General features: G+C 39.2%; 1 protein-coding gene across 1 annotated transcript in view; it reads right to left on the bottom strand.

The window, feature by feature from the left end:
- Positions 1-7,018: 7,018 nt before the first annotated feature.
- The window catches only part of tlr18 (toll-like receptor 18), a 100,628-nt gene continuing 88,549 nt past the window's right edge, over positions 7,019-19,097 (bottom strand). The window contains exons 6-7 of the mRNA XM_028793972.2: positions 12,483-12,643; positions 7,019-7,297 (exon numbers count right to left, since the gene is read on the bottom strand). Coding sequence (XP_028649805.2) covers positions 7,145-7,297; positions 12,483-12,643 — 314 coding nt within the window. The 3' untranslated portion in view covers positions 7,019-7,144. The remainder of the gene's footprint in view (positions 7,298-12,482; positions 12,644-19,097) is intronic.

Genomic DNA, 19,097 nt, shown 5'->3' with positions numbered 1-19,097 from the left:
AGAAAGAAAGACTCAAAGCTTCACAAGGCTTCATTTTCCCATCACTACTTCCGCCTAAACAAGCGCCGGCTTACTCCATCTCCTGCCTTTCCTTCTATTAACCTCCGCTCTATGTGTCTCTTTTTCCATTCATATTTCTTTCTATCCCCCAATATCCTATGCCGGGCCCGTACTTATACATCTCTGTGGGCACAACGGCTCAATCACACACCACAGGAAGCCGATGAAGCAATTGAGAATGATCAAAATCACCCCTCACGTGCAGGTGTGTCTCGCCCCAATTAACTCATCAACTCCCCACGGCTGCACGAACGCACCCATGGAGACTGACACAGTGAAATTGAATTATTTTAAAAACTGGCCATTCATTCAAAGCCATGGACCCACTAAACCACAGCCACCTCATCTTCTCTCTCCATATATAAAATACAGTGTGTGTCTTTCTGCTTTTCACGAGAGAACTACTTAATGCATTTAGATCAGGTTTTTTTTTCTGGAATTTGCTTGAACAATCTGGTAGATTTTGCAAGTTCTCTCATTGCACTAAGAATTATATCTCACTTGCAGGGATGATATATTCGTGCTAATCCGAGACAGAGGCTGCAGGCCGAGGGGAGAGGGAAGCGTGACATCAGGATTGGGGAGTCTATCTACTTCTGTGTTTTGGAGTGTAACTTGACTCCGCTTAGCTAGTGATATCTTTTTGTTTATTGATTTTTAAAGTTTGTCCTGTTTCAGTACTATGCGGGCGAAGCTGCGGGGGACAGCTAGTATGGTATAGTAGTGAATGTAAGGCTGTTGCAAACAGACCAAACCATAAATATGGTACGATTTTTATTTAAATATCCAAACAGTGCTCAATAATTCTTTGCTGGTTTAACTTAAACAGCTCATTTCATTTCAAGTCCTTTAGATGGCAGTGCTGTGACATATCTGAGTCACCCAGTCCTTATCAGACATGTTGTGGTGCAGCCTTTAATTAAAAAAATAAAATCTGGATTTTACAGACCGTTTGAACTTCAGACTCATTTCCAAGTTGCCCATTCTTTCTAAAATTTTGGAGAAGGTTGTCTTTCTACAGCTACAAACCTTTTTAAATGAAAATGGCATTTCTGAAGTATTTCAGTCTGGTTTTAAGATACACCACAGCACAGATTCTGTACTTTTCAGGGTTCTAAATGACCACTTATTAATAAGTGACTCTGGGGATATTGCTGTCCTGTTGCGGATACAGTTGACCATGACATCCTTATCGGCCATCTTGAGCAGTCTGTGGGTACTCAAGGAACTGCTTTGGATTGGTTCAGGTCGTACCTCACAGATAAAAGCTTTTCTGTCAGCCTGGGGGAATCTCTCCTCATCCTCTGCCCAAATCACCTCTGGGTTCCCTCAAAGATCTATTCTGGGGCATTTTCTTTTTCCACTGTACATGTTGCGCTTAGAATCCATTTTTAAATAACACAGTATTTCTTTCCATAGCTATGCAGATGATACACAGATATATCTTCCATTGAAACAGATCAAAACACATTCTCTTAAACTGTATTGGAATGTCTGAAAGACATTAAAATATGGATGTCACTAATTTTTCTTAGTTTAAATGACGAAAAAACAGAGATTGTATGTTTTGGAGCTTCTGATCTTACTTGTGCTCCTGCAGTTAATCTTAGCCCTTGGACAATGTAACATAACCCCTTCACAAAAAAATCTTGGTGTGATTTTTGATAAATAAATCAGCTCCATTGTTAAAGTCTGTTTCTATCAGCTCATGGTATTATCTAAAGTCAGGCCCTTTCTTTCTGTACATCGGGGTCCCCAACTCTAGAGGGCCCCAGTGGCGGCAGGTTTTCATTCTAACCCTTTTCTTAATTAGTGGCGTGTTTTTGCACCTAATTAACTTCTTTTGGATTAATTATAATTGACTTGCTCTTGAAGACTCAGACCCCTTAATTGTTTCTTTTTCCTTAATTAACTGCCAAACAATAATGAGATACAAAATGAGACAAAACATGACCAGGAAAATGTGTCCATCATGAAATATCCAAAAATGAAGAAAGATGAAGGTCTCGGGAATGCTGATCTGCTCAGGTCCCCAAAACATTTTAACAGTGCTCTTAGAAAAGAGAAAATCAACAATTTAGGAAATGTCTGCTATGGCACAATGAGAGCAGCAACAAGCCACAGAATTAAAGAACAGGTTTAACTATCAACAAGAGGTGTGTAATTAAGCAACTGGTTGGAGTGAAATTGGTTGGAGTTTCAGGCCCTGATTTACTTGGTTTTCTTTTGACTATCACACTTCACGTTTCATTTCTGTTTGGGTGCCATTTAAAGAAATAAATGAAGCAATTCAGAGGAACGATGAAAAAATTCAGGGGGAAAAATCATAAAAATTAAGGCAATTAAAATGAAAAAAAAATGAGTTCATTAGCCGCAAAAATTTGTCACCAATTAAGAAAACGGTTAGAATGAAAACCTGCATCCGCTGCAGCCCTTTAGGACCAGAGATGGAGACCACTGCTGTACATGATTTTGAAACACTAATTCATGCGTTTGTCTCTTCTTGGCTTGACTATTGCAACATATTATACATTGGAGTTAATCAGTCATTCCTTGCTCATCTTCAGCTCTTTCATAACTCTGCTGCCAGACTTCTAACAGACGCATGAAAACAGAATCGCGTCACACCAATATTAGCTTCCCTCTACTGGCTTCCTGTTCGCTGCAGAGTTTAAAATTTTATTGTTTGTTTTTAAGTCCATGAATGGTTTAGCCCCCTTTTATCTTACTGACCTCTTGCACCCTTACAGTCCTTCATGATCACTGAGGTCCCCTGACCAGAAGCTATTGGTTGTTCTGAGTTCTAGACTTAAGCTTAGAAAGGACTGTGCATTTGTAGTAGCTGCCTCTAAGCTGTGGAATAGTCAATCTTTATCTATTAGGTCAGCATCAACTTTGGTCATTTTTAAATCCCTCCTGAAAACCAATCTTTCTGCCTTAGCTTTTTAAATTTGTATGTGAGCATTTATTTTGGTGTATTTGTTTACTGTATATATAGTATATACAGTCATATGAAAAAGTTTTGGAACCCCTCTTAATTCTTTGGAGTTTTGTCTCTCATTGGCTGAGCTTTCAAAGTAGCACCTTCCTTTTAATATATGACATGCCTTATGGAAACAGTAGTATTTCAGCAGTGACATTAAGTTTATTGGATTAACAGAAAATATGCAATATGCATTATAACAAAATTAGACAGGTGCATAAATTTGGGCTCCCCAACAGAGATATTACACCAATACTTAGTTTAGCCTCCTTTTGCAAATATAACTGCCTCTAGACACCTCCTATAGCCTTTGATGAGTGTCTGGATTCTGGATGGAGATATTTTTGACCATTCTTCCATACAAAATCTCTCCAGTTCAGTTAAATTTGATGGCTGCCGAGCATGGACGGCCTGCTTCAAATCATTCCATAGATTTTCGATGATATTCAAGTCAGGGGACTGTGATGGACATTCCAGAACATTGTACTTCTCCCTCTGCATGAATGCCTTTGTAGATTTCGAACTGTGTTTTGGGTTATTGTCTTGTTGGAATATCCAACCCCTGCGTAACTTCAACTTTTTGACTGATGCTTGAACATTATCCTGAAGAATTTGTGGATATTGGGTTGAATTCATCAGACCCTCGACTTTAACAAGGGCTCCAGTCCCTGAACTAGCCACACATCCCCACAGCATGATGGAACCTCCACCAAATTTGAAAGTAGGTAGCAGGTGTTTTTCTTGGAATGCGGTGTTCTTCTTCTGCCATGCAAAGTGCTTTTTGTTATGGCCAAATAACTCAATTTTTTTCTCATCAGTCCAAAGCACTTTGTTTCTAAATGAATCTGGCTTGTCTAAATGTGCATTTGCATACAACAAGCGACTCGGTTTGGGCTTCTTTCTCATCACCCTGCCATACAGATGTTCTTTGTGCAAATTGTGCTGAATTGTGGAACGATGTACAGATACACCATCTGCAGCAAGATGTTCTTGCAGGTCTTTGGAGGTGATCTGTGGGTTGTCTGTAACCATTCTCACAATCTTGCACATATGCCGCTCCTGTATTTTTCTTGGCCTGCCAGACCTGGGTTTAACAACAACTGTGCCTGTGGACTTCCATTTCCTGATTACATTCCTTACAGTTGAAACTGACAGTTTAAACCTCAGAGATAGCTTTTTATAGCCTTCCTCTAAACCATGATAGTGAACAAGCTTTGTTTTCAGATCATTTGAGAGTTGCTTTGAGGATCCCATGCTGTCACTCTTCAGAGGAGAGTCAAAGGGAAGCACAACTTGCAATTGACCACCTTAAATACCTTTTCTCATGATTGGACACACCTGTCTATGAAGTTCAAGGCTTAACGAGCTAATCCAACCAATTTGGTGTTGTAAGTAATCAGTATTGAGCAGTTACATGCATTCAAATCAGCAAAATTACAAAGGTACCCAAATTTTTGCACGGCCAGTTTTTCACATTTGATTTAATTTCATACAACTAAATACAGCGTCACTAAAAATCTTTGTTCGGAAAACACCCCAGTACTCAGATGTTTCTAGGAAATGAAAGACATTCCACTCTTATCTTTTTTGTTGAAAGTAAGAGTAAATTATTATGCAAGCTGAGAGGGGTTCCCAAACATTTTCATATGACTGTATATATAGTGGGGATAGAAAAGAATCACCCCCTTTGAAATATTCCCTTTTTTTTTTGCTTTACAGCCTTAAATGAAAACACACTGTCACACACGTGCGCATGGGAAACAGCTGAAGGGCCTAAATACTTGTAATTCTATGCCAGGCCAGGGGGCGGCAGAGTGTACTGACTATCTCTCTCAGTCCCTTGCAGACCTTTCCCGGGAAATCCCGCCTATTGCCGGCCCCAAGGATGACGTCACGTCCGGACACGAGGACGCCACTCCCAGTTCCTTCAACGCTGACATCATTTCCTTTCCAGGCCTTTAAAACTGCCATCTTGCCTCAATACAGGCAGTTCTGTTTTGGACTCTGAACTATACACATTGTGTACATAAAAAGAGCAATTTTGCAGCCGAGCATAATATACGGGTGGCTGCCCCAAACCTTTATGATGTCTCCGACTCATTCTTGTGACAACACAAACTAATATTTTTTCCACCTTTACTTACTCAATGCAATCTATAACATCCAAGTGAAAGATATCACAGCTACAGTTCAGAAGAATTTAAAAAAAATCAAAAACAAGAAATACTGAGATTAATAAAGGATCACCCCCTCCTAAACAATATTTATAAACTCAATCAGGTGTAAGTAACCACAATTTCCATTGCAGACCATGGGGTTACTGGCTTCCTTCTACCTGAGATCAATTGTAATCAGTGTGATTAGTGAAGCATAAAAACAGCTCTTCCTGGAGCGTTCCCTTGCTTGGTAGTGCAACTGACAGCAAAAAAGTGACTATGGGTGGCAAGCTACTTTCAAAAGATCTCAGGGATAGAGTTGTGGAGAGACATAAGGCAGAACATGGATACAAAAAAAATCTTAAAAGTTTTTATCAATTCCAAGGAGCACAGTAAAATCCATAATGAAGAAGTGGCAAGTGTTTGGTATTACTAGGACCCTCTCTGAATCCGGCCATCCCTCCAAACTGTATGGAAGAGCAAGGAAGAGGCCAATGGACACTTTGAAGGAGTTACAGGATTTTATGCAGAGAGTGGTCATTGTGTGCATGTGACAACAATTTCACAAGTGCTTCACAATTGTGGCTTATTCAGGAGGGTCGCAAGGAAAAAGCCACTTCTCAAGAAAGGCCACATTAAGGCTCATTTCAGTTTTGCCAGAATGCACCTTGAAGATTCTGATGCCAAGTAGAGAAAGGTATTATGGTCAGATGAGACAAAAATCAAACTATTTGGCCTCAATACCAAACGGTACAGCTGGCAGAAATCCAATGCAGCTCACTATCCACAATGCACCATACCTACAGTAAAGTATGGAGGTGGCAGCATCCTCTTGTGAGGGTGTTTCTCTGTTGCAGGGCCTGGGGGTCTCTTTAGGGTAGAAGGAAATATGGGTGGGGCAAAATACCGTCAAATGTTTGAGGAAAACCTGCTACCCTCTGCCAGAAAGTTGAAGATGGACAAAATGTTCACCTTTCAACATGACAAAGACCCGAAACACACAGCAAAGTTGACCACACAGTGATTGAAGGAGAAAAAAGTGAATGTCCTGGTGTGGCCCAGTCAGAGCCGAGACCTAAATCCCATTGAAAATCTGTGGAAAGATTTGAAGATAGCAGTCCACCAATGCTCACCATCCAATTTGACCAAACTTGAACAGTTCTGTAAAGAAGAGTGGGCAAATATTGCTCAGTCTAGATGTGCAAAGCTGATAGAGAAGTATCCCAACAGACTCAAGGCTGTCATTAAAGCAAAAGGTGGTTCAACAAAATGACATTGACATTGGGGGGGTGATCCTTTATTAATCTCAATATGTCTTGTTTTTGATTTTTTATAATTCTTCTGAACTGTAGCTGTGACATCTTTCAATTGGATGTTATAGGTTGCATTGAGTATGTAAAGCTGGGAAGAAATATTTTTGTATGTGTTTTCACTTAAGGCTGTAAAGCAAAAAAAATGGGAATATTTCAAAGGGGGGGATTCTTTTCTATACCCACAGTATATATATGGGTATATATATATACAGTATGTATATGCATTGGTGTATTTATAGAAGCTGTACAGCACTTTGGTTGACTTCAGTTGTTTTAAATGTGTTCTATTAATAATAATGACTTGACTTGAATCTTAATGATTCACCCTGAGGAAACTTGAGCTAAAAACAGATTAGCTCATTGAGTTCTTATTTTTGGTATTTTATATAAAATTTTACTTACACACACATCAAACATTATCAGATCATTCATTAAATACAAACAACTATTTTAGCCCACATAAATGGTTGCAGTAGAACTGTTGTTGCTTGTTATCATTTAAAAAAAAAAAATTCAACCAAGACAGTGAACACCAACAAAGCTCAGGTTTAATATCTAATATGAATAACTTTGTAAACATAAAATAATTAATTGAGTGTGCAGCTTCAATATAAAGCTTGCCCTGATACTGCTTAGTTGTTTGCATTCTGTTGCAGAAAGAAGTCGTTGCACGCCATGGTCAATGCTGCCACAAGAACCACAAACTCCTGGAAATCCACCTCTCCGTCATGGTTCTCATCAAGGTCTTTCATGATCTTGTCCACCACTAAGGGGTCTTTGCTTTCCTGTTAAAAAAAAAAAAGAAAAAAAAAACTTTGAAGTAGGATGGAACAATCCTTGACACTCATGAAGCTCTTTGGTCTGTTCCAGGCCCTGATTCAATGGGGCATTACCCAGGCTAAGCCCCCCAAATATTATGTCAATCCCGATATGGATGGGCATCAAATCATCCACCTCAGGCAGCAGTCTGAAAAGGGCAGCATTGTTATGAATGTTTTTTTGACATTATGAAATAATAAAAAGGTTAAATAAAAAATCAAAAAGTTAAGTGTGAACCCTAAGAATTACATACACATCCAGTCTTATTTATATAGTACGTTTTACAGATTGTGAGAAATAGTGGGCCAGGGCAAGATAAAAGTCACAATGGTAAAAATGCAACAAAACAAATGTGATGAGAATAATCATCAAGTTATTGATGCTGGTAATCAACAGAGGACGGGTTTTACATTGTTTTAATGTAATTTTTAACATTAGACAATTTAAGAGATGCTCATACTTGGAACTAAATCTTTAGCAATGTATTCAAAGCCTCGAGTCACAGTCTAAATCCGTATTGACCATTTCATTTTACCTTGTTATGTCTGTGTCTCATCAGATGAGTCACCCAAGTATGAGCTACCATTATATCACCAGTGGTAGGGGTGCCTATATAAATGGAAAGCCTGCAAAGTCATATGCTTTTCCAACTAGTGAAGCAAAGGGCAAATAGTCCTTTTAAGGATAGTGAGCCACCTCAAACAGCCATGTAAAGAGCAGAGAATCCATCCATTGCTGCGCTTGGACCCGATGCTACATTGGTGTCAGAAGCGGGAAGAGAAGACCTACAGTCCAACTTAGCAGAGTGCCGAGTGCCTCTGGGACCTAAAACAGACCTGCCTGTCTCTTTGGAGGAGTTGCTGGAGAGTCTTGAGGCTCAAATCTGTAATCTTTGCCGCAGCAGTACAGGGGGATGACAGCTTCACTTCCACTTCTCCATCTGCTAAGGTCCATTAGCCTGGAAGCACAGATGCCGGTGGAGCTTTGGGCTCATGGAGCTGGGGAAAAGTGTAGCAAATTGAGTTGCCACTGACCCCAAGTGAACTGTGAGAAGCAGGGCTGGTGGGAAAAATGCACAGGCAAAGGACAAGGTATATTGTAAAGGCATTGTGAAGTAGCAATGGAAAAAGAGTCTCAAGGATCTAGACCTGGAATGTGGTTTTCAGTTCCAGTTCAGTGAAGGAAAACAGATAAGAGACAGGTACATCTGTATCTCCGCACAAGAAGGGTTGCCTGGTTGGTTACAACTCACCAGCGTTGAACACCTCTGCTTAACCAAAAGTCAACTTTTGTTTGTTAAAAGTCTTTTAAGTTCACATGGCACATGTTTAGTTTAAAAGGGCAGGCTTGTTGTAGCTTACAGGACAGTTTGAAATAGCTGAGGTGTTTAGAGAATGTGCAAGAGGAGGATACAGTCACATTTCATTTCATTAAATTCCAGTTTTGTATGTATTATTGTTTCAATGCTGGTCATTTTTATTGTTTTACACTTTTTCACCCCCCCCCCCCCCCAAAAAAAATATAAACTTGAACAATTTTTGCAGTGTGGCAGTGTGCATTATCCTGATGAAAGAGGCCAAATACTGTTGGAATGAAGGGGCAAAAATAAAAAATAATAATAATAATAATTTACATTTATAGAGCATCTTCCTCACTACTCAAACCTCTTTTTTACATAGTGAGTGGGGATTCAGGAGCCACTTCACCCACCACTAATATGCAGCATTAACCTATATGGTGCAACAGCAGCCATTTTGTGCCAGTACGCTCACTGCCCATTAATTATTAGGCTGTGAAGGGGTGAGAAATAGTTGGCCAATTAGGGGCAGGGGATGATTAGGGGGCCAGAATAACTAGGCTGTGATGGACAATTTAGCTGGGACATTAGGATACACCCTACTCTACCCTACTCTTAACAAAGCATGCCCAGGAATCTTTCACAGCCACAGAGAGTCAGGACCTTGGTTTTACGTCTCATCCCAAGGATAGTGCCATTTTTTACAGCACAGTGTCCCCGTCGCTGCCCTGGGTCATTGGAATCCACACACAGACCACAAGTTAAGTGCCCCCTGCTGGCCTCGCCAACACCTCATCCAGCAGTAACCCAAGCTTTCTTGGTTGGTTTCCCATCTATGTACTGCTCGGGCCCAAAAATGCTTAGCTTCAGGTGGATGACCTGTTCTGAAAATGGGAGTACATGGTCTGTAACAATCTTTAGATTGATGGTACTGGTGTGTGTCAAGGTAACAGTCACATGAATGCCCAGATACAAGGTATCACAGCAGAACAATGCCCACAGAATCACACTGCTTCCACCAGCTTGCCTTCTTCCCATACTGCATTCAGCTGCCATCTTTTCCTCAGGTTAATGACACACACACATCCAGCCATTCACATGATCTAAAAGACAATGTGGTTCATCAGGCCAAGTCACTTTCTTCTAATGCTCTTTAGTTTAGTTCTGATGCTCACATACCCATTGTAGGCAGTTTTAACAGTGGACAGAGGTCATCATGGCCACACTTGATCATTCTGTGGCTATGCAGCCCTATACATAGCATGATGTGCTGCACTGTGTGTTCTGACACTTTTCTCTCGTGGACTGTATTGAGTTTTTCAGCAATTTTTGCTACAATATCTCTTTCGTGGGATTAAACCAGATGGGCTAGCCTTTGCCCCACATGAACATCAGTGAGTCTTGGGCATCCATTACCCTTTCCCAGTTTATTAGTTGCCCTTCATTGGACCACTTTTGGTAGGCACTAACTGTTGAATACTGGGAACACCCCACTATACCTGTCCTTTTGGAGATGCTCTGACCCAATCATCTAGTCATCACAATTTGGCCATTGTCTCTGGCCATTCTTCCTGCTCCCAACACATCACCTTCAAGAACTGACAGTTCACTTGTTGCCTAACATATCCCACCCCTTTGACAGGTGAAATTGTAATGAAATAATCAATGTTATTCACTTCACCTGTTGGTGGTTTTAATGGTGTGGCTGGGATTGGTGTATATGTGTACAGTGTATTCCAGTGTTCAGAGAATTACACTGTTTTTGCAAAGCAGATACATTATTTAAATTAAGTGTATCGTCTCATGTCTAATAAGGATATACTGTATGGAGTGTTGGTAATGGGAAGCAAAAATGTACCTTGTGTCAGGCAGCGTTATGAAAGGTACTGTGATCATTGCACTCACCAGCAGAAGCTTTTCTTTTATGTTGCTAACTGAGGCTGACATTACACTCATAATATTTAACGTGACAGCCCTGCTTTTGGATATACTGTTATAAGTTGGTTTTTCAAAACTTTGTCACACCATGCCTCCCTAGCATTTCAATGTGTTCCCCTACCACTGTGATCTGAATTTCTGAAATAGTAATTTGTTTTTTGAAAAAAAAAAGGATGAAATGCACAAACTAGCCATGGATGGGATGTCTGTCCTGTCTCATAAACGTGCTGACAAATTTGGGAGAACAGGCAGAACTCTGCACACATAATGATCAGAATAAGAACTGAGCACAAATCCCTGGACCACTAACTGCTGGTCACTTTTGAGATCAAGATCTGGGTGTCAAATTCAAATCCAGGAAATCTGTGGTGGTTGCAGGTTTTCTTTCCTATGTCTTTCTTAATTAGGAGCCAACTACTGCTGCTAATGGAAAAGACCAATGTCTTCATTTGTAACTGACTTGCTTTTTTGAATGGTTTCTTTTTTCCTTAACCAGCAACCAAACAATAATGAGATTTAAATGAGCCAATGGATGGCCAGCTAACTTCGGGGTCCAGGAGGACCACCACCTCCTCTCATCTTCTAAACTGCTTTTTTTGGTGATGATTGCAGTGACAGCAGGCCAAGCAGATCAGCCCAGACTTCCCTTTCCCTGCTGTTCCTGGGAAATTCCCAAGCGTTCACAAGTCAGCAGAGAGACAAAATCCCTTCAGTGTGTCCTGGGTCTGCTGCAGGGTGTCTGCCCAATGGGATGTGCCTGGGGGAGTTGCATGTGGGCCATCTTTACTATATGTCCAAACCACTCCAACTGGCTCTTCTCGATCTGGAGGAGGAGTGACTCTACTCTGACACCCATCCATTATCACTGAACTTCTCATCCTATCAGAGAGTGACAGCCCAGCCAAGAAAACGGTTGAGAGGTGCCAGTAGCCTTAAAGGACTGCTGCAAAAGTGGTTGTTGAAACTAAAGCTCAAGTATGGGATGAGTTTGGAGAGGCCATGGATAAAGACAATTGGATGATACTGAGAATGTTCTGGCAAACTGTCTGACGCCTCTGGTAAAGGAAGCATGACCTTGTCAAGACTGTGTTAACCAGGGATAGAGAAGTGCTGCCCTCGTCTGGGGAAAGGGGTGTAAGGAACTCTTTGAGGAATTCCTCAACCTGGAGGATACCCCCTTCTACCAGGAGGCAGTATTGGACATATCCATTGTGGGTTGTTCCCATCACTATGATGGTCTGAGGACATCATGGTGGTAAGGCTGCTCAAGTGCATGAAATCTGACCAGAGATGTTGAAAGCGTTGCATGGATGTTGCATGTAAAGTGGCTAAAACACCTTTGGATCTGCAGACTGTGTTGGTTGTCCCTGTATTTAAGACAGATGACACAGAGAATGTGTTCCAACTACAGAGGGTTCACACTCCTCAGCCTCCCAGGTAAGGTATACAGTATATAAGGGTGCTGGACAAAAGAATCTATCCAATGGTTGAGCCAAAAATACAGGAGTAACAATGTACATTTCATCTTTGCCATAGAACAGTAGAGGGCCACCACTTTCACTTCAGTCAACTAGAAGTCAACACATTACTTAATTTTATGGCTTCTTAGTGCTCTCATTCTATGACACCACATACTTCCGAAACAGTCACTTTTCTATTTTTATTTTGAAAACAGCATCAAAATGTTTTGTGAAGAAGCTGAGATTGATGTATTTCTTACAATTTTACTTTTTTCTTCTAAAAACAAAAAAGGTTCTGAATCATACAAATCAAATTAAACTGAAGGCAAAAAGTGTGCACCATTAGCTACAAATTAAGAAAGCACTTGGAATCAAAATCTGCAGCCATTGCTGCATACAAGGATCTGAGTACGACAACCTGGGTTAAAATACATTCTGCATTTAAAAGGCACTTACAGTGAGAAAGTCACTAAGCTCTCCTTGCAGAAGGCTTTTCATCTCCATTTTACTCAACTTGTGCTTATCTCCTTCTCTGCCAGAATAGTTGTGAAAAACAGTGATTAGGGATTCCATGGCTTTTTCCAGCTGAGATTTCATTTTAAAGACCTTCTGTGTGCCTAAAAAATAAGAAAAGGTGAAGAAATTAAAAACAGCTTCAAACACATGTTGAACGTGTTCACAGTGGAACAGATTACTTTGTATATGACAACATAATGACGACTATATTCACAAATTTGGTTCTCACTAGGAACTAGGTCAGTCTCTTTTATTTTGGTTTTCACATTCCTGCTACAATGACAGGTTAAGGGCAGAAGTGCAAATGACAAGGTCACCAGTTTGGTCTTCAGCACTTGTATGACATTCAGTGAGTCAACTTACTGTCAGCTGTTGGAATATATGAGGCAACATTAGAATCAGGGACGTGCGGTCAGGTAGAACCTCACCTGTCATCATGTAAAGTAAAAAAACTAATAATGATAACATAAAATAAATTTGTCCACTGGTCTGTGCTATAAATTTGCTTTCTGTATTATTCCAATAACTTTGATAATTTTTATAGTCAAAATCGCTGAATTTTCTGCTCAAATACAGGGGAGAAACGCAAGGTACGGCAGCGACGAGCTGAGCCTCACCTCGAACTGTGCTATCCCTCACACAATGGGTTGATGCATGCAATCTCTGTATGTCGCCAATATAATGTTTCCAGAAATCTTTATTATACACCCTGACTTTCCACAGTCTGGCTAATATCTTTAATGTATGTGTGTGACATATTTAGTCTTGCTGATCTCACATAAAACCGCAGTGAAAAGGCACAAAGTGAGGCAGACAGTACCGTGCTGCACCAAAAGGGGGTGGATGTGAGCCTAACAGGTGCTTGTTGCTGCTGTTCTTCTACGCAGAGGTGCCAATAAGTTAGAGATATCGGAAAGTCAAGTGCACTGCAGTGGTCCGTTTATTTTTATTAATTGTTCTGACTGCCAAAATGGAAGATGAAGATTTTTAAAACTAAAGGAAAATAAGGAGGACCTTTTCAAGAAAGTGACGGAGATTTTCGTGGAGAAGGATAGGTGCATGGACTTCATTTACAAATGAAGGTAAGACAATAAACGGTTTTCAATGTTATAAAAAAATGGGATCAGACTAAGAAAAAAACAATCCAATATTTAAAATCTAAATTTTAATCTTAAATAAAATATTCTTTTGTTGAACAGTCTAAATTAAAATTGATTAAAGCATCAGAATTAAAAGCTATTACAAACAAGTAAATATTTCAATTAAGGTCAAAATTGAAATCCGTTTTTATACACCACTCTATACTTTCATTTGTACTGAGTATGAATTGTGGAATTGCAACAGCAAATTTAGAACACATGGAGGGTGCAGAGCAAATACGCTCTCTCTGCTCTCTCTCACCACTATAAATGTAACGTTCTTTCTCAGCCAAATATGTGCCTTACCTAAGTGTGTGTAAAGAATGCTGATTAGATGTGAAACATAACCAGTAGTCAATCTGCATGCTGCCAGTTGAATAGTGACTAAGCTACACTTTTGGATTCATATATTTGTAAATCTGACTCTGAAGGAGTCAGTGCCTCACCAGCCATGAACCTCACAGCACGTCACTGATTAGAATATTAGAAAAACTGTAATGAGAACAGACCATTTTGCTCAAGAAGCTTGTCCATCATATTCAGCTAGTCCAAAACAACATCAAGTTGAGATTTGAAGGTCTCTGAAGTCCTACTCTCCACCACAGTGCTTGGTAATTTATTCCATGTGTCTTTGGTTCTGTGCATAAAGAAAAGTTTTCCCACATTTGCATAAAATTTGCACTTAGGAAGTTTCCAACTTTGTCCCCATATTCTTGATGCAGAATATATTTTTATTTAAAGTAACAACAGGGATCCACTGTACTAATTCAATCACACTTCAGTCTTGTCCTCTCTTAATCTCCATTTGCATAAAAAGAAAAGGTTCAACTACTTTGATCACTCCTCATAGCTCATACCTCTCAGTCCCAAAATCAGCCTAGTCCCTCATCTCTGGACTTTCTCTAGAGCTGCTATATCTCATATATATTATATGGAGACCAAAACTGAACAATAATGTCCCTAGGAAGTTTGCAGTTTGTTCCATCTTCTGATACCATGCCTTTACTATTGTTTTGAATAGTCAAAAGCAACCTTAGGTATATGTGTTTATGCTTTGAGATAAATGTACCTTTGGGGCTATCTGTCTATTTATCTATATAGCTAGCTATCTAACTATTGGAAAAATATGTGTAAGTGTGCTACCTCAAAGCACCCTTGCAACCTTGTTAGAGTAATATCACCATCCCTCTTGTGTATCATAAAAGGTGACTATGTGTGACTGGCATAATGAAAAGTATCCAGCTGTAAAACTTTGGCTCCAATACCCCCTAAAATTTAGGGGGCCAACTTGAGTGAACCCAGAAAAATGGCTCATCAGAATGAAAGCAAAGCACTCTGAATTTCTGTATAAGGTTTTTTCTCTTTTCTTCTTCTAAGTTTTGTTCTTCAGTTTATCTTATCACCCATTTTTCTGAGCATGTATTTTACAAGACAGGATAAAGAGTAAAAAATAATGTAAGTATACAAATATATAGATAAGCATTTAATCATACAGGTTATAAGTATACATAGAAGCAGGTAAGCGTACAATTTATTTATCCATTTTCTCATCTGTTCATTGTGCTTACAGCTGTAAGCTCTGTGCACCCACCCAATATTACAGCCTACTTTCCACGGATGACAGGATGGGCTGTTCTGGCTGATTATTTTATTACTTACCTGACTTTTTAACACCCTCTGTGTAGATCTTTCTGTGCTGTCCACCATCCCTTACCTTATATGTTATTGATTAAAAATGATTAATCTAATTGATCTCAGTGAGTGAAAGTAAATATTGCAGATAACTAAAGGGTCCAACGGAGTTCCATTTTAAGTCCTGTTTTATTTTAATTTTACATAAACGATATTGCTATAAAATGACATGGTTTTACTAATCATTTATATGCAGATGCTATTGTGTTACACTGTTCAGCAGATTTGTTTGAAGTGGCTATTCAGAGACTGATAAATGTTTTTTCTAAAGTTCAAAAGGCACTTATAACTCTCAGATGTGTGCTAAATGTTGATAAGATCAAATGTATGTTGTTCTCTAGAAATCTGAGCTCTTGTAATTTTAGCATTTGCACTTCAGATGACAATCGTATTGAATTTGCCTGTCATCATAAATTTCATGGCATCTAGTTTGATGATAAATTCTCTTTCAAGAAGGTTGTGGAAGGTGTCTTCCTTTCAGTCCTCTTTCATGCTGATGGACTTTATAAACCTTCTATCTCCTCTGTAAAATTTGTGATCCTGTTAATCACTCAGCTCTCAGGCTGAAATCAAACAAAGTATCAGGGCCAGATAATATTTATCTTCGAGTTCTAAGGAGTTCTTAAGGAGGTTTGAGAGTACATATATAAACCCTTGACACATATTTTTAGGAAGTCACTGCACACTGAGGAAATTCCAAATGGCTGGAAAATGGCAAATATTATTCCATTATGTAAAAAGGGTGTTCAGGCAGATCCAAGCAACTATAGGCCAGACAGCTTAATGAACATCACAGGAAAATTAATGGAAGGAATTATTAAGGAAAAGATTGAGCAACACATGGAAAAAACAGGAATTTTAATGAGCAGTCAGCATGGGTTCTGAAGAGGGAGGTCATGTTTTCCTGACATGCTGGAATTCTAGGACTAATCAACAAAAGGATATCATCAAAGTGGAGCTTATGAGCTTATGAAATTTAATGTAAGTAAATGTAAAGAATGAAGTTTGAATACATAGTGGGAGGTCTGATAATAGAGTACATCTTATGAGAAGGATTTAGAAGTCATAGTGGACTCAACACTATCAACTTCCCGAACGTATTCTGAAGCCATTTAGAAGGCTAACAGAATGTTATGTTATATACTGTATATATAATGTGTATGTGTAGAGTACAAGTCCAAGGAGGTTATGCTCAAGCTTTATAACACAGTGGTTAGACCTCACCTGGAGTACTGTATACAGGTTTTGGTCTCCGGGTCACAAAAAGGACATAGCAGCCCTAGAAAAGGTCCAGAGATGAGCGACTAGGCTCATTCTAGGGCTCTAGGGGAAGAGTCATGAGAAAAGATTAAAAGAGTGGAGCCTTTTCAGATTAAGCAAAAGGATATTAAGAGGTGATGTGATTGAAGTGTTTAAAATTATGGAAAAAGTTACCAAGTAGTGTGTATAGACAGTAGGACTTTAGAGACTTTCAAAACTCAACTTGATGATATTTTGGAGGAATAAATTCAGCTTTGATGGGCTGAATGGCCGATTCTCATTTAAATGTTTCTAATGTTCTAATATTATTACGTTCAAATATGTAAAATATACAAATATACAGAAAAAGGAGAAAAAGGAGAGTTGCCATCTCTCAGTGTCAGAAGGGACCACACTGGTTCTTTTTGACTTCTAAACCACATTCATATCTACTGTAACTTCTTGGTTACATTGTAAGATTTGGACCTGCAGTACCATAGAGTTACTCATACAGGATACACCTCTTGTGTTTATTCTGACTTTGGAAAGATGACTTTAACAACATAATACCCTTTACTCTTGGAGTACACTCAGAAATTGGGTGGACTTATGACAATAGAACATCCAAGTGTGTATTTTGTTTGTATTAGAGAATAATTTATTTACTGTTGTTATGTTTTGATTTATATAATTTATACTATTTTATTATATCTTTCTGACTCATTTTACTGTTTTAAGAAAAGAAAACACTTGACACTTGAAAAACGGTATTTTAATTTAAGTGATGCAGTAATCAGGAGGTTACCTAACCCGGAGAAAAAGTCACATTGATTGAACCTGAGAGTCGTTGGTGATTGTTCAGTCACTTGGCCAGGAGGCGAGAAAGAGCAACTAATAACAGCTAGGTCGTGAATAATTAATGAACACAGGATTTGTATGAGACTTGAAGGAGGATTAAATATCAAGAGACTAAAACTTTAAAGGGTCAAAGAAAGAAAGAAAGAAAGAAAGAAAGAAAGAAAGAAAGAAAGAAAGAAAGAAAGAGTTACTGCCATGTTTGTCAGCTGACTGAAAGGACCGAAGAGTCACTCGAGATATTCTCACCAGTATTTTGAATTACAGGCGCATTAAGAAAGGGAAATCGTGTTCTAACGTAACATGATAACTTATATGTGTCTTGTTTTTTTTTCATAAATAGAATTGTTATTTTTTAAATAGTTAGAATCTGGGGATTAATAAACCGTTTGGCAGCTCGCTCCATCCCGTATTGCGTTAGAGGTGGTCGGTAGAATCGGGCGCTAGGAATAAACCAAACCTATATGGGACGGCATGCAGTCTATGGAAGTCGCATTGCTTCACGTATCATTTAGAGTCACCAGTTATGCTACTCCCTGTGTAAAACTCGCTTAGACCTTCAGTGCCTCATTTAAGCCTAGTTTTTAAGAACTGGCTGCTCTAAGCACTGCGCCATCGTAAGCTGCCTAAGTACTGCTGTCCGTAAGTTAGTTTACAGGTGCCATAAATGCATGTCGAGTACCATAAATGCTTTATTCCTGCATAGAACTCTAACTTTTTGATAAAAAAGAAAGAACTGCTTTAATATAGATAAACGGAATGCAACTTGAAAATGTGAGATACCTGAGGCTACTCATTGAGGTATGACGTCTTGTAAAAACAACGTGAAGTAAATTACACCGACACTACCAGTCAAACGTTTGGAATCACCCAGAAATTATGACGTTTTGATAGAAATTGATGCCTTTTTATGAATATTTCTTTAAACCTGGTTTAAAGACGTTACTGGTGTTCCTATAATGGATATTACATATTACTGCTGTTATTCTAATCAGTTGAGCTGCAGGGTCCTGGAATTCCTGAACTTCAGTTTCGGATCCAAAATAGCAGCGAAAAACTGCTCTCTCAAGAAACATGTCAGCCTTTTTTTTTTCCGACTGAAAGTTATTCCATATGACAGATTGAATCCCAGGATCACCTTTTCTTAATTGCAGATGACACTGGTATAATTTGTAAAGAAGACAACGGAGTTCCTGTAAAGTGTTTGTTTCTCAGACTGTGCAAATCTTCTTGTGCAGATGTGCATCTCGGTCCTTCCCTTATTTTTATGTCCTGGTTGGATCCAGCTACCCTTTTCTGTCGAGACAGTAATAGACACCTTGTCATGCCATCTTTAGTTTTTTGGCAATCTGTCGTATGGAATTATTTTCATGCTGCAATTTAAACTATAGACGTTTCTTGAGATAACTGTTTCATTGCGGCCATTTTTGAACCTGAAACTTTAGGAATGCCAGCGCGTTGAAACACGTAAAAAGAATAACAGGTTTCAGCGGTGCGAATGCAATTCGAAAGGTTTCTCTAATAACCAATTTCCAATGTAACCATGACTAATTAACCTAAGGTAGTTTACCTTTAAGACACTGAACGAATGGCTGCCGAAAATGGGGTTTTGCAGTCTTATGGCGAGTAA

This window comes from Erpetoichthys calabaricus, chromosome 2 (assembly GCF_900747795.2).
Source record: "Erpetoichthys calabaricus chromosome 2, fErpCal1.3, whole genome shotgun sequence".
Lineage (NCBI taxonomy): Eukaryota > Metazoa > Chordata > Cladistia > Polypteriformes > Polypteridae > Erpetoichthys > Erpetoichthys calabaricus.
This window is presented reverse-complemented; position numbering and strand designations above follow the sequence as displayed.